This window comes from Aspergillus lentulus (genome assembly GCF_001445615.1).
Source record: "Aspergillus lentulus DNA, contig: Alt09, strain: IFM 54703, whole genome shotgun sequence".
Classification (NCBI taxonomy): Eukaryota; Fungi; Ascomycota; class Eurotiomycetes; order Eurotiales; family Aspergillaceae; genus Aspergillus; species Aspergillus lentulus.
In genome coordinates this window covers 3,283,135-3,304,936 of record NW_028322117.1, presented here as the reverse complement: position 1 = coordinate 3,304,936, position 21,802 = coordinate 3,283,135, and the positions used below count along the sequence as shown (strand labels likewise).

At 49.7% G+C, this 21,802-nt stretch overlaps 8 protein-coding genes across 8 annotated transcripts; 4 read left to right on the top strand and 4 right to left on the bottom strand.

Annotated features, from left to right (window-relative positions):
* Positions 1-381: 381 nt before the first annotated feature.
* Positions 382-2,361, bottom strand: ALT_5911 (cytochrome P450; the record flags this gene model as incomplete). Its single annotated transcript, XM_089599990.1, has 3 exons — positions 382-1,248; positions 1,339-1,718; positions 2,301-2,361. 3 exons carry the CDS (start codon positions 2,359-2,361, stop codon positions 382-384), a joined length of 1,308 nt encoding a protein of 435 aa, XP_089455867.1.
* Positions 2,362-3,247: 886 nt separating this feature from the next.
* On the top strand, positions 3,248-4,630 carry ALT_5910 (fumarylacetoacetase; the record flags this gene model as incomplete). Its single annotated transcript, XM_089599989.1, has 4 exons — positions 3,248-3,334; positions 3,432-3,779; positions 3,848-4,361; positions 4,419-4,630. The coding sequence occupies 4 exons, from the start codon at positions 3,248-3,250 to the stop codon at positions 4,628-4,630; spliced, it is 1,161 nt and encodes a 386-aa protein (XP_089455866.1).
* Positions 4,631-5,642: 1,012 nt separating this feature from the next.
* ALT_5909 (sugar porter family MFS transporter) lies at positions 5,643-7,378 on the bottom strand (the record flags this gene model as incomplete). The annotated part of the gene is made up of 4 exons (XM_033564192.2): positions 5,643-6,010; positions 6,071-6,365; positions 6,427-6,914; positions 6,982-7,378. The coding sequence occupies 4 exons, from the start codon at positions 7,376-7,378 to the stop codon at positions 5,643-5,645; spliced, it is 1,548 nt and encodes a 515-aa protein (XP_033420083.2).
* Positions 7,379-8,508: 1,130 nt separating this feature from the next.
* On the top strand, positions 8,509-9,368 carry ALT_5908 (triokinase/FMN cyclase; the record flags this gene model as incomplete). The annotated part of the gene is made up of 4 exons (XM_089599988.1): positions 8,509-8,605; positions 8,660-8,705; positions 8,768-8,910; positions 8,965-9,368. 4 exons carry the CDS (start codon positions 8,509-8,511, stop codon positions 9,366-9,368), a joined length of 690 nt encoding a protein of 229 aa, XP_089455865.1.
* Positions 9,369-10,419: 1,051 nt separating this feature from the next.
* On the bottom strand, positions 10,420-11,429 carry ALT_5907 (oxidoreductase, short chain dehydrogenase/reductase family; the record flags this gene model as incomplete). The annotated part of the gene is made up of 3 exons (XM_033564193.2): positions 10,420-10,620; positions 10,680-10,793; positions 10,860-11,429. 3 exons carry the CDS (start codon positions 11,427-11,429, stop codon positions 10,420-10,422), a joined length of 885 nt encoding a protein of 294 aa, XP_033420084.2.
* A 723-nt stretch (positions 11,430-12,152) lies between these two features.
* ALT_5906 (transketolase family protein) lies at positions 12,153-14,520 on the top strand (the record flags this gene model as incomplete). Its single annotated transcript, XM_033564194.2, has 5 exons — positions 12,153-12,256; positions 12,322-12,802; positions 12,865-13,497; positions 13,561-13,722; positions 13,786-14,520. The coding sequence occupies 5 exons, from the start codon at positions 12,153-12,155 to the stop codon at positions 14,518-14,520; spliced, it is 2,115 nt and encodes a 704-aa protein (XP_033420085.2).
* A 263-nt stretch (positions 14,521-14,783) lies between these two features.
* On the bottom strand, positions 14,784-16,676 carry ALT_5905 (uncharacterized protein; the record flags this gene model as incomplete). Its single annotated transcript, XM_033564195.2, has 1 exon — positions 14,784-16,676. The coding sequence occupies one exon, from the start codon at positions 16,674-16,676 to the stop codon at positions 14,784-14,786; it is 1,893 nt and encodes a 630-aa protein (XP_033420086.2).
* Positions 16,677-20,314: 3,638 nt separating this feature from the next.
* ALT_5904 (opsin family protein) lies at positions 20,315-21,214 on the top strand (the record flags this gene model as incomplete). Its single annotated transcript, XM_033564197.2, has 2 exons — positions 20,315-20,440; positions 20,495-21,214. 2 exons carry the CDS (start codon positions 20,315-20,317, stop codon positions 21,212-21,214), a joined length of 846 nt encoding a protein of 281 aa, XP_033420088.2.
* Positions 21,215-21,802: the final 588 nt, after the last annotated feature.

Sequence of the window (21,802 nt, the reverse complement as noted above, 5' to 3'; positions counted from 1 at the left end):
CTCTTAAGTAGAAAGACTTCCTATTAGCTCATATGTCGAAAAAACTGGCCTTGTACAAAGACTGAGTAATGCAGATGTTATGTCTGAGAATCCTGCTTGCACCTTGCGGATGGCTGAAGGAGGAGAGGAAGGGTTTACAGTGAGTGAATTTGCATCGACCAAGCAATAGAGCTTCCTAAAAGGAACCTCCATGACGCCATATATCGCCCTTTTTCCTCTTGTGGTCCGTTCGAAGACAGCAGCGTGCGAGGAGCGCGTTTTCCAGAAGCTTTGAAGATGGTAAATGATCAGGTTTACTTTTGAGGACTTAACTCAGGCATCAAGATTAAGGTCTGATGAATGGGGACTCGCCTCACTGGATCAGTTAACCCCTATACCTGATCATTTACTCACAACCTCACACCGGTGTCCGACCGGCGCAATCAGAAAGTAATTCTCAGGTTTCATAGTCTCCCATGTAATATCCTCGGCCAGTTTAGTCCCACGACAATTCCTAAAAAATTCCGCCACCGCCAGTCGCAGCTCCATATACGCGAGGTGAATCCCCAAACGCGTCCTTGCACCAGCCCCAAATGGCGAAAAAGCCGTTTCCATGCACTTAGTATCATTTTCACCTAGCCATCGCTGCAGCTTAAATACCTCAGGATCCGGGAAGATATTCTTATCACGGTGAATTGTATAGCTCTGTGTGCTAACCGTCGTGCCCTCCGGTATGAGATATTTTGACAATGTCGCGCCTCCTGCAGGGACAGAGCGCGGTAATGAACCTGGAGCTGCTCCGTAAAGACGTAGCGACTCCTTGATGGCCGCGTTGAGAAGTGGGAGTCTCTCGATGTCTGCATCTTCGTATTCTTCTTCTAATCCGGCAACCTCTTCTTCTAGTTCCTGCTGTAGTTTCGGCTGTGAGAGAATCGCCCAGACGAGGTAGGTGAGTGTGACAGCTGTTGTATCGGACCCAGCGACGATCAAGTTCCCTGCTTCGGTAACGACGTCTTCCTCTGTAAGAGAGCTAGCTCCTTTTTCGGACTCGGCGATTATTCCAGCAAAGATGTTGCGACTGGAGGTGCTGGTGCCTCGTGCATTGGTGATTGCACGCCGGCCGTAGGTGGCTAGGTAGTCGCTGGCGCGGAACATGGACTTGAGGCTGGTAATCGAGAGATATCGTGCGGCAAAGCCAATGAAGGGCAGCTCGGCGTTGATGCCGGAGCCTTTCATAGTTGATTCCAGGACATGGATGTAGTCGTTTTTCTACTTCAATTAGCCACAGTCCAGTCTGTCTCCTAAATCCAGAGCATTCATTGCTGGCTCGAACTGAATCTTATCGCTGTAGAGCCCTACCTTTCCATAACTTAGCATCCCAAAATCCTCCCCAAACATCAGCCGCCCACTCACGTCCGTGGCCAAAAATGTCCACCACTTGAATACATCAGACCTCCCTCCATTCTTCATCTCCTCCTGGATCTTAACAACTGCAACCCTCACTTTCTCCCTTACAACTTTCTCCCAGGTATTTCTTAACTCACTCTTGGAGAACGCCCTCGCAAACCACTTTCGACGCGCCGCATGCGCTGCTGGATCACGCATATCAAATACTCCGGGTCGTTGGGACATGACGAACTTGCTGTACCATTCAGATTTGAGGAATCCGGCACCGATGCGGTGGATCTCTTTGAAATCCGCGATTGAAGAAATCGAGACTTCATTAGGGCTGATGCGCACTATCGGTCCGTATTTTTTGTGCAGGTGGTGGACGAAATAGATGCGGCGGCCCCTGATGATTGAAAATTTGAGTGGAAGGCGGGTTAATTTTGTGAAGAAGGGGCCCGGAATAAGGCGGAGTGGTGAGTTGAGGATGTTGTATGTTTTCTCCAGTCAAGGTCTTGACGTTAGTACATGTGTATGGTTGCCGGCTTGGCTTAGTGGTTAGGGTTGTGGTACCTGAGCAATCCAGAGTGCAAGGATTATAACTGTGTAGATCCAGATTTGTTCCATGTCGGTATGCGATATGAAGTGACTGATAGAGCAGTTGAAGTCTTCATTCTCCTGCCATACTTGAATTTCAAGTCTACTTATATATTTCAGGTACCGGTACTTTAACTGGGTATTTTGTCCCCGCAGCGCTGTGAGCCTGAGAAGAGTAACTGGGGTTGTATGCGGAGTATTCGGATATCAACGAAAGAGGTCCACATTTCCGCTCCACGAAGTAGAAGGTATTCCCCCTCCTTCAACCTGCTATTCTCCTCTTTCTTCCATGACTAAACAATGCTTGTATCGCGCGGCTCAAAGCTCGGCCAACATACGTGCACTTTGGGCGCGGACAAGACCGCCTGGTGTCACTGAAAGGGAGAAGTTAAGTACCATGACGAAAGTCCAGATGCTATGTGAATATATATCATCGATGAGGCCGTAGGAAGCTACCTTACGCCACTTATTTACGGTTATGGTGCCCCCACCGGGTTCTTAAAGCGCAAAAACTCTACACGCTGAGGCCAACCGAAGAGTTAGGGATTCGCAATGCGGGCCCCTAACTCTTCGGTCTCTCTACCTTTCCAGTTCCTGATTAATCACCGCAGCAATTCTCAAAATTCTTAATTGAGGTGAAAACTTGATGTTGCCGCCGCCGCCCCCGGTCTCGAGGTTCCGAGGTTTTATATTGTAGTTTAGACCATTCTCGAAGAATAGAAATCCAACTAGGAGCCAAGTTGGCATAACATGTCACGCAGTCATGGCAGTTCTATGTTATTCATTGTAATGAAATCCAGCTGATACCGGAATAAGAAATTCCTCGAGGAATTCCCGGCCGAGGCATTCCACTCACGTGGACGGTTATAAAGCAGGATAGAGGGCGAATGGTTTTGACCACATCTGCACCCTTTGTAGACATATTATGATATGCTATGCGCGTCTCTGGATTAAGTAGGGTGAGATCGAGTATGGACACCGTGAATGGACTAGAAGACTGGTACTCTATATCTATTACTCTTCAATTGCCATAGCGGATGGGTGCATTTGGCTGACCAAATTCGGCTCCACATCGGCTCCACATTCACGGCACTTGTCGAGAATTAAGTGTCATTCAGGTCCAACGTATGGCTCTCCCTATGATTCGATTAGTCCGACTTTATTAGTAGGGCGGAATCCGCAAATATATCAAGGCCTCCGGTAAGGTAATATATGCGCAGTAGATCCACTGAGAGAGTGTGCAGAGTGACACGCATTGCAACCAAGAACAGAACAACTGGTCAAGATGGTGGCTTGGCCAGTTCCGATCCAGCCCAACAGCCCATTCACTTTGGCTAGTTTACCGTATGGAATCTTCAGTACTTCGCATTGTGTGAGGAAAACCCCTGTCATCTGAAAGGAGAACCACCAGCTGGCTCCACACAGGAACACATGGTATGGGGCGGCCTGCAAGAGTTGACATTTTATAGGAAGAAAAGCGAGTAGGAGTAGCCATTGGCGACTCCATCCTCGACCTTTCCGTCATTGAACGCTCCCCTGGCTTCAAGGTCATCCTACAGCGCCTTGAGAATGGCCATAACGGCAGATCCACCTTCAGTTCTGGGGACCTGGGCAACTTTGCGGCCCTTCCTGCGCCTACGAGACAGCGTTTCCGTCAGCAGCTCATTGACTGGCTCAATGACCACAATTCACCCCTGTTCCAGGATGCCAGCTTGAACACGGCCGCCTTTGTGCCCATGAAGGATGCGATGATGCATTTACCGTTTAAGATTGGAGGATTTTCTGATTTTTCGTGCTCGGATGTCCACGTTTCCAACGTACGTCGTCACCCAGTGGCCTTTAAAGATGATTCCTTTCATGTAGACGCCTAATCATGAAATAAAAGTGTACCAGATTGGCCAGAGCACCCATTCCGCCAAACCATTACGCTATGCCCATCGGCTACAATGGCCGCCCATCGTCAGTCGTCATCGACTCAGCACCGGTCCATCGACCATATGGCATCATCAGAGACAAGGATACGAACAATTTCGCGTTCAAGCCCAGTGAGATGATGGACTATGAGGCCGAACTGGGAATATTCATCTCCCAACCAGTCCCAGCTGGAAAAGTCATCACTGCTGATGAGGCTGAGGACCATATATTTGGCTTTGTCGTCTTGAATGATTGGTCCGCGAGAGATATTCAGTTCTCCGAGATGACCCCCCTTGGGCCTTTCAACGGCAAGGCTTTCGCAACGAGCATCTCACCCTGGGTCATCCCGCTCGAAGCTTTCGAGAGTGCACGATGCTCTTCGTCTTTCGTGGATTTACGCGAGGGTGGGTCTGCCGGTGCATGGCATTTGAGTCATGCTAAGGCTGAATCCACGTGGGATATTGAATATGAGGTTTCCGTCATCCGTAAGGCCAGAGTGTGCTCAGTGTTTTAGACTCTTTATTTGTTAACCGTCCTTACAGGGGGCAAGTCTGTAGATAGAGTTCTCATGCTGACGACTCGCTCAAATCTCCGTGATCTTCGTTGGTCTCCCGGCCAGATGGTGGCGCACCTCGCTTCATCAGGCTGCGGCTTGAACACGGGTGACCTCCTTGGTACCGGTACCATTTCATCTCCTGTTAGTGCCCCGTACACCGAGCAGCTCTTATTTGCGAAGACGTTGGTGTCTGCTTGACGCGATCAAGAAACTTACCACGCAGTTAGGATGACTCTCCTATGTTCCGTACTCTCGGATGCCTCTTCGAGTTGACAGAAGCCGGCCAGGTCCCCGCTGGTCAACATGAGGGGCAGATGCTCACTTTCCTGGAGGACGGAGATGAGGTCGTGATGACAGACAGGGCTGGTGGAGGTTCCGTAAGCTTAGGAACACTACGTGGCCAGTTGCAAACGCCCAGAGATAGTCGAACAATGCTGTAGGGAATCCAATGTCTTTCCTTGCATCATCCGTATATGGGATTGTCCAAATTTCGCCTCTACACGAATACGCGTACAAAACTATATAGCCAATGATTTCTGGGTAAAACGGTGTGGGTTCAGTGAGGTTTGGGTTCAATTTTTGCGGGTCAGTTATGCAACTCTAATAGTATACATTAATCCTAGGAGCCAGGGGGCTAGTATAGTAGATAGTTTACCTAGCTTAATAGTAGTATAGGTGGGATCCTGATAGGTATATATACATTATACTACTATACCTATAGATTAGGATATGCTAACTAGGATCCTTAGAGGTAGCTAGATATGATAAACTAAATAATATATAGGTTATCCCTCTGGGACAGTGGGGGCGGGGGCCCAGGGCCAATGCGGCTGCTGGGTGAGGGGCCTCCCATTTCACATGAAAATGGGCTAATGAGTGGGTGGGGTCCCTATATGTAGGGCTTCAGATGAAACTCTAAAGATCATCAGGATCCTAGTCAAATCTGCAGAGTTCACAATTTGATCTTTGGCTCAGTCAAGAAAAATGTAGGAGGCGGGGTGTTAGAGAGGACAATCCTGTGTACTATATCCCTATCTATGAAGCAGATTCTAACAAGCCCTATTATATTAGCTCTGCGTGTGCCGCAAGTTATAATTATAGTATATCTCTTCCGGAACCATCCTGGCCCATACTGGTATAAGCCTATCAATCTTTGAGGGTCAAAACTAGTATAAAAGGATATAAAAGGATACAGTATTGATATTAACGATCAACCCAGCTTGACATTCTCAACCTCATGTAAGTCGACGTCCTTCCCTTGGCTGTTGTCTGTGCCGGGCGCAACAGCATCCTCAGCATCAGTCAGCATGCTTTGAGGCAAGTGAAGAAGAATCTTTCCACCTGTAAACAGCCGGTCGATATGCTCCAGTGAGAGATTTCGTGTTTCAGGGTAGAAGAAGTAGATCAGAGGAATAAAGCAGAAATTGAAGACACTGAAATAGATGTATGTGCGCCATCCAATGCTTTTAATGCTGACTGGTGTGATTTCCACGACAAGGAAGGTGAATATCCAGTTGGACGCCGTGGCGAGCGCGGCTGCGCGTGTGCGAATGGCAAGAGGGGCGTACTCGGCAGGCACTTTGAAATGTCCATAAGCACGGAGGAAAACCAAGGATGATCAGACAGGGAAGCACTCACAGAGCCAGGGGATTGCAAGCAGGCCGACGGCGAAGAAGAAGTTGAAGAGGAAGAGCATTACGACGGCAACGATCCCCGCAGCCATTCCGCCATCAGATACGGTGCCTGCAAGGATAGCCATACATGCACACTGCCCGGTAGCGGCGAAGAGCATAAGTTTCCGGCGGCCCAGGCGATCGATGATCCAAATCGGGACCAAGGACGAAAGGAAGTAGGCAATACCATTGAAGCCCGCCAGGAGAAGGGAGAGATTATGAGACATCCCGACCGAATTCTCAAAGATAACCGGTGCGTACTGGAAGACTGTCAGATCGGCCCCATATTGATTAAGATGAGGGGAAGGAGGGAGTGCTTACATAGGTGATGAGGTTGATGCCAGAAATTTGCTGCATGAATTGCCCACCGATCCCAAGAAAGGTTCTGTAAAGAAATTTCTGTTCTCCATTTTCTAGCATCATCCTCCAACTTCCTCTGGAGGAAGCTTCGCGCTCTTCCTTGATTGCCTGCTGAATTTCCGCCAGTTCGCTCGCCAGCACCGGATTATTGATATCCAGAGTCCGTGCAGTTTTCTCAACAGCCCACAGGACATGTCGTGCTTCATCATGACGGTCATGGGCAATTAGCCATCTCGGTGACTCTGGAACTACACAGATGCCGGCAAAAGTGATTATGGCGAACAATATTTGCAGAGCCAGCGGGAAACGAAACTGAGCATCGTTTGAGACGTAGCTCATCGCGTAGTCTACCCAATAGGAAAGCATGACTCCGAAGATATTGATGGCCAGCTCAATGCAAAGCCCCTTGCCACGATTGCTGGCCTTCATCAGCTCGGAATGCCAAACAGCTGCCGAGACTTGATTCAGAGACTATCTTTGAAGAAAAAAGCACTGGATTACTAGAGAGTCACTCACGAATTGTGCTCGTGTTCATCCCGTTTCCCAGGCCGGCGATAATCCGGCCAGTTATCATTTGAGGGATGCCGTACGCGCTGGCTTGGAGAGCCGCTCCGATACTGAGCACGATTGACCCGATCGCAATACACTTTCGGCGGCCAAGTCTTTCTCCAAGAAACATGCAAATAATAGCACCAAAGAAGCAACCGATTTCATAGATCGCGACCACGGTCCCCTGAAGGGACGCACTCCCAGAGCCGTGCTTAGTGGTATCGATCTCAGGGAATACGCGGGTAAAAGCGTGGCCCGTCAGAAGCCCGGACATCACCCCCTGATCGTATCCGAACAGAAGGAAGCCCGAGCCCGCTGTAGCCGTAATGGCCCAGTTAAGGGGAGTCCCGACCAAGAAGGTCATGATTGAATGAAGTGGAGTAATAGAGCAAGAGTGACCGACTACCACGGCCTTAATCTGGATGGAAATCAGGGGGGAAGTTGAGAAATTGTGACGACTTATGTATCTTGTCGACTGCCGTCTTTGGTCGGAGTATGGCTTCTGTACCCCATGTTCAATTTCCCCATGCGGGAGACGTAATACGGGGTAAGTGGCATATTTCCATGTTAGCTAGACGAGCAAATCTCCGTCAGATTGCCACAGGCTTAGAACTCAATTCCGCCACAAGGAAGGTGAAAATACCTCAACGCCTAAAATTTCCCAAACAGAAAAAGCAGAAAGTGAACTCGAGAGTCCGGAAAATAGAAACACTCGCGCGGTGCTGCTTTCATATAATTATTGTCTTGGCGTGCGCTTATGCCTTCCATTTTTGTGCATATGGAAAACTTCCCCCGTCATGTAGTTGAGGCAGTACGATCCAAGTTCTGACATCGCGAGAGGCCAGATAAGCGATAGTTCAAGCTCTGGTGTACTATGGCGTATACACAGACTAGATAAGTGAATATAAGCTCTCGCTATGTCATAAAACCCGTTGCTCCTCCATGTAGAAGTCGATTGACTGCGCAGGAGATATATTCAGCTCTTCAATCATCGGTAGCACATAAGGGAGGAAATGGTGTGAGGTGAGCGACGCAGAATCCCCCCGGAAATCTTGCAGAGTCTTGACTGCAGTCTTAGGAAAACACTTTGTCAATGATGTCACGGATCTTGTCCGTCGTGCGCTCTGCAACGTTGCCCGCGACGCTCCAGATCTATGTGTCCGTTTAGAAGAGCAAAGTATGGAATGAAAGGGACAACTCTCCCAAAACCTGAAGTGGTATGGCTAATGTATTATTGACAGTCGTATACAGGAAACTTCCCAAAGGCCATGATAAAGTGATTCTGCTCAGCGGTGGTGGCTCGGGTCACGAGCCCGCCCATACTAGTTGCATGGGTGAGGGAATGCTCGATGTTGCCGGCCACGGCAACATCTTTGCATCTCCTTCCGCATCCTAAGTTTTGAAGGGGCTGAGAGTGTTAGAAGTCCCTCGCGGGTACGAACAATGGCGTCTGGTTCCGTTTGCAGCAACTGCTGACAGCGTTGCAGAGCTTTGATGATCGTCAAAAATTACACGGGCGACAAGCTGAACTTTGGCTTGGCTGCTCAGAAGGCCAAAGCTCAAGGGCTCGGCATTGAGATCGTCTTTGTAGGTGATGACGTCTCGGTCATGGGAAGTTCCGCTGTCGGCCGATGAGGTCCTGCAGGCGTGCTCTTCGTGCAAAAAATCGCGGGCGCCACCGCAAACACTGGGTGAGCCGACCCCAAAGAACACATCCCAAACGTTATACTACAGTGATTTATAATTCTCGAAGTGTGGATCTAGCAGCCGTGGCCAGTATTGCCAGGAAAGTTGCCTGTCAAATGGGTACTGCGGCGGCAAGTTTGGACCGGTGCAGCTTACCGAGGCACGGCGCTCTCGAATCGCTGCCGCAGGATGAGATCGACTTTGGAATGGGTAGGTATTGAGCGGATAGTAATGACTATATGGCTAAGTGAGTATGACCCCCAGGTATACACAATGAGCCCGGCGTAAGACGAGAAAAGCTGTGTACCTTGGCTGTGACGGTAAACACCATTTTGGACATAGTCTTAAAGCCACGAGCCGGCACATGGACACCGACCACAGGTCAGCCAGTGGCGGTTATAGTGAACAACTTAGGTGGCCTAAGTGTTCTGGAACTAGGCGTGATAGCAGAAGAAGTGCTGCGCCTGCTAGATGCGAGAGATATCGAAGTGGCGCGTAGCATGTCCAGAACATTTGTCTCATCCCTTGATGGACCGGGATTTTCGGTTACACTGCTGGGACTTGACGATGAATTAATGCCTTTACTGGATGCTCCAACGGCGGCACCTGCATGGCCAACGACAATGCCTCTTGGTTGGAAAGGCGAGTTGGAATCTAAGAACAAATAGACACCAGTGATAAAGAAATTATCTGTCCGTCTTGGACCAAGGGGTATTTCCATTTGAATCACTCTTGGAGCCAAGCTGATTGGAGTTGAGCAGTTGACAAGTCCAGAGTAATGAACATCATCCACAGTATCGAAAAAAATGGTCGTTGAAGATGAGCCTTGCATAACTAATAAGTACGACTTGCTGGCCGGGGACGGCGATTGTGGAGAAACGCACCTCAAAAGGGATGCAAGGTAGGAACACAATAAAGGGTAAGAGTATGTTTACTCGCTAATGGCCTTATATAGGTTTGGTTGCAATGTTCAAATCCTTGCCAAATGAGACAGTCGACCTGTCTTCGGCCTTTCGAGCGCCCGCCTCCCTTGGAAGAGCCAGCTACGTTGGAAAAGACCGTTTTGTGGAGAAGGTGGCATTCCCGATCCCGGGGCCTTGGGGATCGTTAGTATTCTCAAGTCTATACAAAGAGCACTCTAAAGGAAAGTCAGTAGATCCTGTCATGAGGGAGAATACTGCCACGGTGGAGTGCGTGATCTCTTAATGGGCCGGACACAGAGACACTCTGCGAACTATACCGGATATGATTTACTACAGGCATGTTGCTGAAGGGATGAATCAATGAAGGTCCGGTCTTTTTCCATCTAGTTTCTAACGATACTACCGGAATCGTGTCCTAGGGGCTAAAATGAAGGTGTCTAGCTCATTGCTGCGGATAACGCAGTAGCATGGAAGATATCCATCTAATAGGCAGGTAAGGCGAATTCCGAATAAGCTAAGCTATAAACTATACAACCCTGTAAACCCTTGGTTGCCGAGTTATTAAGGCCTTGAAAATCGCCATTTTTTAGAGAATACAAGGCGATCGACTCGGTATGGAAATATGTTATATCTATTCATATGCCAGCCCATATACATTTGTCTTGTAACACTGCTTAAAGCAATACAATTTCAAGATGCCCTACCATCAAGCGGCGTACACCATTAACGTACCCATTTGTGTAGAATTTTAGATACGTCAGCATCTACACGTTCCGCGCTATGTCCCATACACTGCTCATGCAGAGGCACAATGGCCGCCATCCACCCTCAAGTCAGCTCCCGTCATGAAAGAACTGCCTTCTGACAGTAAGAAAACTGCCGGGGCCTTGAACTCATCCGGTGTTGACAGTCTGCCCAGAAGCGCCCCGGCCATCCACGTCTTTTCTACCTCAGGCTCAGCCTGGAGGAGCTGGTTTGTCATATCAGTCTGGATATACTGGTATCGTGTCAGTCGCGTGAAATGAAGGTAGAAACAGGGATGGGGTTTGGACTTACACCCGGTGATAAGGTATTGATCCGTATTCCGTACTTGCCCCATTCCTGGGCGAGAGAACGGCACAATTGCTGCACCGCCGCCTTGCTCGTGTTGTACGCCGAACATGTGAGACCCTGTGAACAATTAGCGGACAACTTCTGCGGACTTATCCTGAGCCCAGGGGGTATCGTTATGCGTACCCGGTTTGCAATTTGACCCGACATGCTTGCTATAAGGACAATGCTTCCTGGCCTGTTCTTCTCGACTAGAATCCTAGCTGTTCGCTTCGCGGTCAGGAATGCCCCTGTCACATTGACTCGTAGAATCCGCTCAAAGTCCTGTCCCTCATACTCGAGCGCCGGGACCTTCTGCTGGATGCCTGCCGAGGCCACCACACCAGCAAAGGGCGCGTCGTGCGCGTCGGCGTCTTGCGCGATTTGCTCTAGTGCTGTCGCAAGCTCGGTTTCACTGGTGACATCGCATTGCTTATATGAGGCGGTCAGATTGGACGACTTGCACAACTTGAGAAGGGTGGACCATTGGGTCTCTGAGGGAGAGGGCAAAATGTCCAGACACGCAACGTGGCCGCCAGACTCTACCACCGCAAAGGCCAGCTCCATTCCTAGGCCTCTGCCACCACCGGTGATAGCTATAGTTTTACCCGTGAGCGAGAGAAGACTAGGCACGCTCGGTGCCGAGGGAGTATGCAGCTGCTGCGTGTTGGCCACGGAAGCTGCAGCTGCAATCTCGTCGATGGCCGTAGGTGTCATTTTGTTTCCCACTCTTTTGGCAAAGTAAGACGAAACGCGAAGTGAGGTTGGAAAGGACAAAGCAGTCCGCTATCAGGTAGTACAAGAGTGACAACAGAGGAAGTGGTGATGGTTTGCGAGGTTGAACAGTGGTTTCAATCCATGCTTTGTAGGTCGTTGCGGGGCTGGATTGGGCAGGTCGAAGCACGAAAGCAACGATTGGTCATACGTAGTGGACATTACAAACCCTCTGGGCACCGGTTAACTCCTTCTAAGATTGCTACAATGGCCGAAAGTGGACGATCGTACGCGTCCACGGCATGTATGTTGCCGCAACGGAAAAGGTGAAGAGTAGCCATGGTCTGAATTGCCGCAAAAGTTCGATCGTGGAAGTTCGAAGCGCCAGACTGTGCGTTAGCTTTTGGAGTCTCATGAGTGGTTTGAGTTTGATGACGGGGGGGAGGGGGTTCGGGAATTGGTTGGCTGTGGGGTTTATCCGTTCTGTTTCCGAACAAGGAAGCCCTAACCGCACCCCGATAATAGGAGCGGAGAGAGAAACGACATGTATAGCACCAACAGGATACGTCACCCTCAAAACTGAATCGGAAGACCTGAACATCAATGAAGAAGTCATTGCGGATATAAAAATGAGCTTCACGATCGGACTGCATTTCATCGCCCTTCTTACAAGAAATAAGTGTATCTGTCGATTTTGCTCCTGGTCACCCCGCTCCTCCCGCCAGAATGACGCAACAACTTGAGGAGAGAAAGAGAATTGAGCTTGCCTTGCGAACAATCCGATGCTTGATCTTAGACCTTTGCCAACAGTATAAGGGCGGGCATCCAGGGTGAGTAAACGATGTCCCGCAAACCATACCGTCAAGCAGGGGGACCTGACATTCTTCCTCACCAGGGGTGCCATGGGAATGACTGCGATTGGCATTGCATTGTGGAAGTATTGCATGAGATACGTGCCAGCGAACCCCGACTTCTTCAACCGGGATCGCTTTGTGCTCTCCAACGGCCACACTTGCCTCTTTCAGTACACCTTCCTCCATCTCACGGGCTATAAGGCCATGACGATGGACCAGTTAAAATCGTACCACTCCGAGCGGGCAGATTCCCTGTGTCCAGGCCACCCGGAGATTGAAATTGACGGGGTTGAAGTGACCACAGGCCCCCTGGGCCAAGGTGTCGCAAACGCGGTGGGCCTGGCCATGGCAACGAAGCATCTCGGTGCAGTTTACAACAAACCCGGATTCTCACTTGTGGACAATACGACATGGTGCATGATTGGTGACGCCTGCCTGCAGGAAGGCGTTGCATTGGAGTCAATTCAGCTCGCGGGCCACTGGAGACTCAACAATTTGGTCATCATCTACGATAACAACCAGGTAGCGTTGGCTCCGTATTTCAGACATGGCCGTACTGATACTGACAAGATTTCGAAACCCAGGTGACGTGTGATGGCAGTGTGGACATCTGCAACTCCGAGGACATCAACGCCAAAATGAGAGCATGTGGCTGGGATGTGATCGACGTGGAAGATGGCTGTTATGATGTAGAAGGGATCACTGCTGCCCTCATGCGTGCCCGGTCCAGCAAAGAGAAACCGACCTTTGTCAACGTACGCACCGTGATTGGCGTCGAGAGCAAATTCGCCGGCGACGCCAAGGCGCACGGTGCTGCCTTCGGCGACGACGAGGTCGCAAACATCAAGCGGAAACTTGGAATGAACCCAGATGAGCATTTCGCTGTCCCTGACGAAGTATATCAGTTTTTCAGTGGCGCTGGAGTAAGAGGCCGAGCCCTGGAGGAGAGCTGGAATCAGCTCCTGCTTAATTACTCGACGGAGTATCCGGAGATGTACGAGGAGTTCAGGTTGAGAATGTCAGGAAAGATGACACAGGACTGGACAAAGCTCATCCCTTCCAAAGAAGAATTCCCCGCATCTCCGACAGCCTCCAGAAAGTCTGCCGGTCTCTGTTGCAATCCCCTGGCGTCAAAGCTCCAGAACATCATGGTGGGCACTGCCGATCTGACTCCTTCGGTAAACATGGCATGGAAGGGCAAGGTCGATTTCCAACATGTAAGCCACGGCCCTGTCCCCAGGAATTTTCATCATTTTACTAATCAAAACTGCTTTGTCCAGCCGGAGCTCAAGACAACTTGTGGCCTAAATGGCAACTACACTGGGCGATATATCCACTGGGGTATCCGGGAACATGCCATGGCTTCAATCTCAAACGGACTAGCAGCCTTCAACAAAGGAACCATCCTGCCCATAACCTCCAGTTTCTTTATGTTCTACATTGTAAGCGGAACTATTAAACTACGTCCCGTTTAGTCCAAGCAGTGGTTGCTGACACTGAGCAAGTATGCGGCCCCAGGCATCCGAATGGGGGCACTTCAAAGCCTCCAGCAGATCCATATCGCGACTCACGACTCAATTGGCACCGGCGAGGATGGGCCTACGCACCAGCCCATCGCGTTGGCAGCGCTGTACCGTGCGATGCCAAATGTTCTCTACATACGGCCTTGTGATAGTGAAGAGACGGCTGGGGCTTTTGTCGCAGCATTGCAGGCAACATCCACCCCGACAATCATCTCGCTGTCCCGGCAGAACTTGGAGCAATACCCGAACTTTTCCTCCCGACAAGGGGTCCAGCGGGGTGCATATGTTTTTATCGAAGATGAGCAGGCTCAAGTTACGTTGATTGGTGTGGGTGCTGAGATGGCCTTTGCCGTACGTACGCGACAGGTGCTGCTGGACCGTTTCAATATCAAGTCTCGCATTGTGAGTTTCCCATGTCACCGTCTTTTTGCACAGCAGGACCAAGGATACAGGAGGGAGGTCTTGAAATATCGGTCAGGGATCCCCTGTGTCGTTATTGAGGCATATGCGGTGACCGGGTGGGAGAGATACGCCGATGCGGGCTTCACAATGAGTACATTTGGACATTCCCTACCTGGTGCGGCAGCATATAAGTACTTTGGATTCGATGAGCATGTGATTGCACCAGAGGTGGCAAAGCTCGTGGACGAGGTTCAGCGGGACGGGATTGAAAGCTTGCGAGGTGATTTCAGGGACTTGAATCCGGTGCGCCATTAGGTAACGATCACGAATGTAACATATAATGCATTTTGCACTCTATAGTCAATAAAATGCAGAAAGCATCTTTTGCTTGTTTTAACTTCTAGCACATCTCCTCGGCCATCAAAGGATGGAACTAAGGAAGGAGGCAGAAAATACCTCGATCGATTCGGCAAGCCTTGCAAGAGGACTCATTGGAGCCTACAGTAAATAGTTCAAATTGGGTGTAACACTAATCGCCTTGCTACACCTTGGACAGCTACACCGGACGGCAAAAGATATTATTGCGACAAATCTCCCCAAAACTCTTGAAGATCGACCGCCCGCCACTTGGTGGGCCAACCACACTCCTGTTCGATTTTCTCAAGTAATCCCAAAATTGCCCGGTGCTCGCTTGGGTGGCTCATCCACTGGCCCGCAATCCACAGCGGTTGGATCGAGTTGGTCCACGCGCCGTGATGGTCATTGCTCATGGAGATGCCACAAATCTGGCGGGCATGCCACAAGATCGAGCGTGGCTTGGGGTCTAGTCGCACATTGGTCGGCTTGGACTGCAACAGTAATATTGCCGCGGTATGGTAGAGCTGGTTTCCGGATATTGCCGCTGCATTGCTGAAAAGAATCGTGGGAAATGGATCAGTGGAGGGAAGGTTGACGATTGGTTTCATCTCTTTTGGCCGTTTGACGTGCCAGTCTTCCACATAACGCCACAGCTTCAACCATCGTTCCATGTAGGCTACGTCGCTGGGGTCGCACCGCACACTCGCCGCTCGTCCTAGCAAGTGGGATGGCGCCAGGAGATCCAAGGTCTGCGCACAGAGGTAGACTGCTTGGTTTGCGCAGGTTTCAAACGTAGATACGGATTGAAAGAGTCCGATGTCCGTATTGAGGTCAATCATGGAAGCCCAGTGGTTGACCGGTATCAGTGTCTTGATGGAGGAAATCAAGCCGCCGCATACGTCCATCCGGGCAAAGCACCAAAAGAGTGCCTGCTCAACACCTCCGACGAAGCCATTGATACCCACTGCTTGCATCAAGTGTGCGCATCCGTCGAGATGCCGTCGCCAGGCTTTCGGGGCACAGCTGAGCATCTCCAGCACACACAGGACAACGCAAGACCCGATCACCGCAGTGGTCCTCGTTGGAAGCTGTGGGAGGAGAAGCTGGATGGCTTTATGGTAAAGCATTAAACTGCGCTCAATGGGCAATGTTTTGTCTTTCTGCTCTTGCTGGCGGGCAGATACAGCTAACATGGCGTACCGGAGGTGCTCGTGGGATTGCGCCATCACGGGAAGGGTATATTGGAAATGGCGTTGACTGTCAAACTTGTCCAGCCACGGGGCAATCTCTTCCAACCAGTTCTTCCACAAAACATATTCCACATCCTTGGGCAGATCCACGGGGATTTGGTTGTTGGACATCAGGCTATAATCTTCGTAATCCCCGAGCTGTAGAATCGGGACCGTAGTGAAACCTTCGCGCCCGAGACTCGATCGAGCTGGACCCGCGCTGTCGGTAGAGTTTCGCCGAGAAGGGTAACGGGATCGCGCTTCTTGCATGAGATGGCTCCTCAGGGTGGAGTGCAGCTCAAGATAATCGGAACCTGGCAGGAAGACGCCATCCTCGTGACTCACATCAGGGGAATAATTAGTGGCGTCACAACATTCAGGAAAGCGTTGCAGCAGAGGTGGAGTGTTCGCATCAACGCCTGGACCAGGAGCGAACACGACAGGCGATTTGTGCAGCACTTGCTGTAACCACGGATTGCTATCCACGAAATTCCCGGCAGCGGTGGGCTGACTCAGTTCTGTTCGGCCTCCAGGGCCCGATAGCTTTGTGTTTGCCATGTCCCCCGACTGGTCCGGAGACGAATGCCTGGAAAGCTCGCGACCCATTGAAAGGTCTTCGGAAGCAAGCTCGGAATCATCAGAATTAAGAGGCTGCGAGGCGCTTGTGCTCAATTTGGGTAGGTCACACCTGGCCTCTTCTTCACGCCGTCCAGGGTCCTGCGCATGGTGCAGTGGAGTGGCGGATCCTCGGTCGAGTAGAGGATGCTGCACTGTACCAACGGGAGAAGACTGATGATAGTCCCGTATCACCTCAGAGGTAACGTCCATAATCTGAAAGGATTTGTGCGTCCGATTCTCCGACTGCCGTGGGTCGTGCACCAGCATCTGCGTATTTGCTTCCCGGAAAGTGACTCGCATCCCCCACTGGCAGCTCTCACCTCTCTTCCGGCACCTGAGGCACGTTGGCTTTCCCTCATCACACTTCCTCCGCTTCTTCCGGCAGTTTAGGCATCCTGATCTTGTCCTTCCCCACCTCCGGGCCACTCTTTCTCCTGTCCGATCCAATACTGAATTTGACTCACCTTCTGCTCGACTTGGAGAGTCTGCTTGCATGGCTACTCCCCGTCAAGGTCTCCCCGTGGATAACGAACAGTGATGTATGTTGGTTTTGGGATCTCTAGATCTTGTACAGGAATGCAACAAGAGGCGACCAAACCGCTATGCACTTACACGGAGTGGTTGGACAAGACACAGCTTGACAGACAGAGATATTCCTTGGTTTGAGAAAGCCTTTCCGACTCACATGACCGTGATTACTTGTGAAGCGATGGATGCTTATCTATTGGATGGTTAATGTACCCAGGACGGGACCAGAAAACTACCTCATGATGACTAAGTGAGGGAGCTAAGCCACAAGGGGACGGAGTCACGTTCTAACCCATTCATAGTGACGACCAGACGAGACATATCTAACGTAGTCCTACAAGGTACCTAGGTAGTACTCAGATAGCTCTGGCTTTTGCGTTTTTCCGACGCCTTTGGAGACGTTTGGAGCCTCGATGGTAGCATCTGCAACTCCAACGATGAGCAATACCAGATCGCCCAGCTTTCTTATTCACAATTTAGATTGGTAACTTTCACACTTCCTGTAAGCAGCTCCACTGTTCTGGAGACGCAGGAGCGTGGGAGTAGATCCAGATAACTTTGTTCAGGATCATTAACGTTTTTCAATTCGCGCAAGAGGTCGACGAGCTCGCATAGATTCATCTGAGAAGTTTCATCGTGCATGTCATGGTACAGGAATTCAGCACAGACAAATAAAGGGATAGGCATCAATGGATGCATCTTAGAGAGCAGTCAGCATTTTGTATTTGTGACTATATCCTGGCATGTGTTACCTTGGAAAATGGTAACTCTCTTAAAGCGGAAGCGAATTGGATGACCGTGCTTGATGCTCCTAGAGCCAAGTTGTGATAATCAACGCAGCCCATATCTGCATCTACTGAGTCGCCGGCCTCCATTGCAATGTCTGTCATTCCTTTGCAGAAGTATATCATAATTGCCTGGCCGAGGATGTGGGCGAACAGCAAGTGCGGGTCAAAGGATTCATGTGGTGATGGATAGCACCGTGACAAAAGCTGCAGTCTGTGTGTCAAGAGATTCTCCAGCCATTTGCGTTGATCTACACAGTTCATTGACATGTCACCATAAGCTTTTGATATGTGATACTGCTGGATTTGCAGCAGACTACGACCACATATTGTGGCCATGATGAGACATTCATTGAATGCTGACCGGAATTTGACCGTGGTTTCAGTCATGGCTTCAGATAGGAAGGGTCCCACATCGCAGATACTTGCTTGGAATGCCGCATCTGGACCTGGAAGACGCGTGCAGATCTACCCGTCGACAGGATGGAACAATTAGCGGGAAACTTCTGTGCAGACGGAACCCGTATGCAATCTCTTACCACATGCTCATTTAGTGTTATAGGCCAATTGTCGCGCATGCTAATGACGTGGTCAAGGAAATACGCCATCCAGAACACGCGGCGCCTCTCCTCTATTTCAATAAGGTCGTCGCACAGAGCTGAAGGGCAGTGATTATCAATTGGTCTGTCAAGGCTATGATATCGCATGCCCTGTACCAAACGGAATGCTCGACCAGCACTTAACCATGCTTGATGGTGATACGTTCGCATTGATTCAAACGTCACCACAAGGACCCAAGCCTGTGCTAGCTCTGTGTTGGCGCTCCTGGGCTCATTGGTGGTAAGAGACTCAAGCATCTGTTTCGTTTCTCGATAGAGAGGCTCTGCCATATGACTGGAATGTGCCGACAGCAATGAGGCTATTGTCCACATGGCATATTGCAGGCATCGACGCGTCGCTGACTTATTGTCCGACTTGGACCATGAGAGGTACCTCTTTTGGTGCAGAATGGGTAAAGATTGGTGGACGCGGTCGAAGTATAGTTGGTCCCTAGGAAATACATTTAGCCACATGTTATTGCTTGGGGATGGAGTTACTCTAGGGCATAGTTACAATTCGGCGTGCAATATCGGCGAAAGAGGAACATGCTGGCCAAATGGACGCGTGGACACCAAGGCGCTTTCTTTCGCACCCGACGCAGCGAGAACCCCGTCACCATTGTCTCCTGTAGTCCCCAGGGGTTCTTCTCGATGGGGCGAGGAGCGAGCCTTTAGCATTCCCTCCAGCTGCACAATACGACTTCTTAATGCTCTCAGATGGCCTTTTTTAGGTCCTCTGATCCCACGCTGAGTCATTTCACATACAACACCAGTGTCTTGACAAACGCTACATTGTGGCTTCTTGCCATCGCACCGTTGTTTCCGCCGTCGGCACTCGTCACATGCAGCCTTTTGTGGCTGACTTCCGCGTTTTGCTGTATCTCTCATCTCGGTTTCAGTGTCCGATGCCATCTTGAATTATTCGGAGAATATGACGGGGCTTCTTTTTCTCACAGGACTCCGTGAAAGAGAAAGCGAGCTGTGTTTGAAGGACTTCTCACATAACTTCCTGGCGAAAAGATAAGGATTCCTTAATCTCTGCCGCGAATTCAAATCCGATACGTCCGATCAATCATCAGACATTCTTCGCGCGGAACTGTCAGTTTCAGGGCCAATCAGGACAGCTTGGTCTCCCAGCTAGTGCTTACTGCCTACTTCGGGTATCACACATCCTAGATACAACTTGATTCTGGTAGGGTGCAAGCCCAGTAGGTGAATAATTAGTGAAATTAGTTTCTCCGACAGCCAAAGCAAAATCGCCAGCCCAAAGCTGGAAATGCATGGGCGGTGCAAAGATCGCGGGGCTGAGTTCAAGATTCCGAAATGAGATATGGAGCTCCCTCTTTGCTTATGAGTGCACAGAACACAAATTGGCTGGATTTCCAAGTCAATTTCTAGCAAGATTATTTGGGGAGCTAACGGCTTTGCTGAAGCCAATTTAGCAGGAGTCTGAGAGATACGACCTCCATCAACAGGCCCAATCTTGTAGGGAAATCACTGCTTTGAGCCAATCTCTCAAAGGCATCCAAAAACTTCTAACAAATATGGTTAGGAACGTTTTAATTTGAAAAATTATTTTCGTAACTGGCTAAACAAATATATCTGAGATTGTTTACCATGCTAGCCTCTTATATCTAATTGCGTAGTGGCACGAACGATGGATGGACATTGAAACAGCGAATGAAAAATCGGAGAAATAGTCGGCGAATTAGTTTCAAAAGCGATGTCATCAGGCCAAATCATATAGCTCCATCACAGTAATAATTACTTTGCCGATGTGAGATGTCTCAGGTGCAATGATCTATTTTTGCGAATTGGCTCATTGTGAATTGTTCATTCATGTCCTTCTGGGTGATTGCTGGTATATATATAGCATATGATTCACGTCTTCTCCCATGGGAATTCAACCATCCATTGTTGACTACATTATATACGCAAAGAGCAACTGCAACATTATACAACACTCTGGAATCATTCATCAGTATTATTGAGAATGTATATCCTTGCTCGAGGGAACGACGCTATCAAGGTCAACCCTATCACTGGGGTTGATGAATCACTGACCGTGCATGGTTCTGACTGGCTATGGGCTGTCACTGCTATCTATTGCTTCGTGCTCGTGAGTCTGCAACTCACCTACTTCTAGACTTATCTCATAATTGACGTTCCACAGATTGGTTGCCTTGTGATGTCTTTTGCCGCAAAAGAAAGCCAGCGGGTCTTTCATTACCTTTTCACCTTCAGTCTTCTGGTGGGCGCTATAACCTACTACGCTCAAGCGTCCAATCTGGGTTGGAGTCGCGTCGATCAGGTGAACAATCTCGGCAATGGCGACATCCGCCAGGTGTTCTGGGTCAAATATGTGAACTGGATGCTGGCATTTCCTTCGGTCACTCTCGCACTTGGGCTGATCTCGGGTGTGTCCTGGACTACTATCATCTGCAACATTTGTCTCTCTCTCTTCTGGGTTGGGAGCTACCTTGCAGGTGCCTATGTGCCATCCTCCTACAAATGGGGATTCTTTGCCTTTGGGACATTTGCATGGCTCATTCTTGCTATGAGCACCATCAATGAAAGCCGGGAAGCAGCTCACCTGGTTGGTATTGATAAGGATTACATCATGCTTTCAGGTTGGACGAACCTCTTATGGATAATCTACCCTGTTGCCTGGGGTCTGACCGACGGGGGCAACAGGATTGGTGTTACGGGAAGTTCGATCTTCTTTGGTGTCCTCGATACCCTCATGGTCCCGGTACTCAGCGCTGCCTTCTTGTTCTTCGCCCGGAACTGGGATTACCACAAATTGAGCATTGCTTTTAGCGACAGCCGTCCTAGCCGGGAGACCGTTGCCGCAGCTGTGCTCAAAGAAAATGCGCCTCATGCGTCTGCATAGCTTTCTGATTGCAAGACTACTCTGTTTGGTGTCTCTTCCACAGCCACTGGATGATGACTACAATCCCCCTTGGCTCTGTCTTCATGTTATCCTGATATATTGTACTTTTTGTATGGTTTTAAAGAATGCTCCATTTCACTACTATAGTGTACGGGATTGTAAAGCGTAAAAACACCAGGTTTCTAGGATTTATCGTCACACGTGTGACGGCATGGACGGGTCTAGGCTGACTGTGATAGCTAGTATATCCATCCATTCTCGCGTATTAAAGCCGCAGTCTACGGATCTCCTAGTCTCAATCTTTGGTCATTATATCGCAGAAAACATAAAGAATAAGTCACATCAGCCATATGCTGACATCACTGCTTTTCCAGCTCACACAAATCATGGATATCCTTTACTGATGATTTGGTCGATTCCTCCTTGCTGGTTCCTCCGATCATATTCATGCTTTCCTCCGTCTGGTTGTATTTGCAGAAGCAAAAATAGAACACGATAGCTTCCACGCTTGGCGTCACTGTTTCGCAGATCCACGAGGGCCACTTCAAAAAGACCAATCACCATGTCATAATCAGATACTTTCTTAGA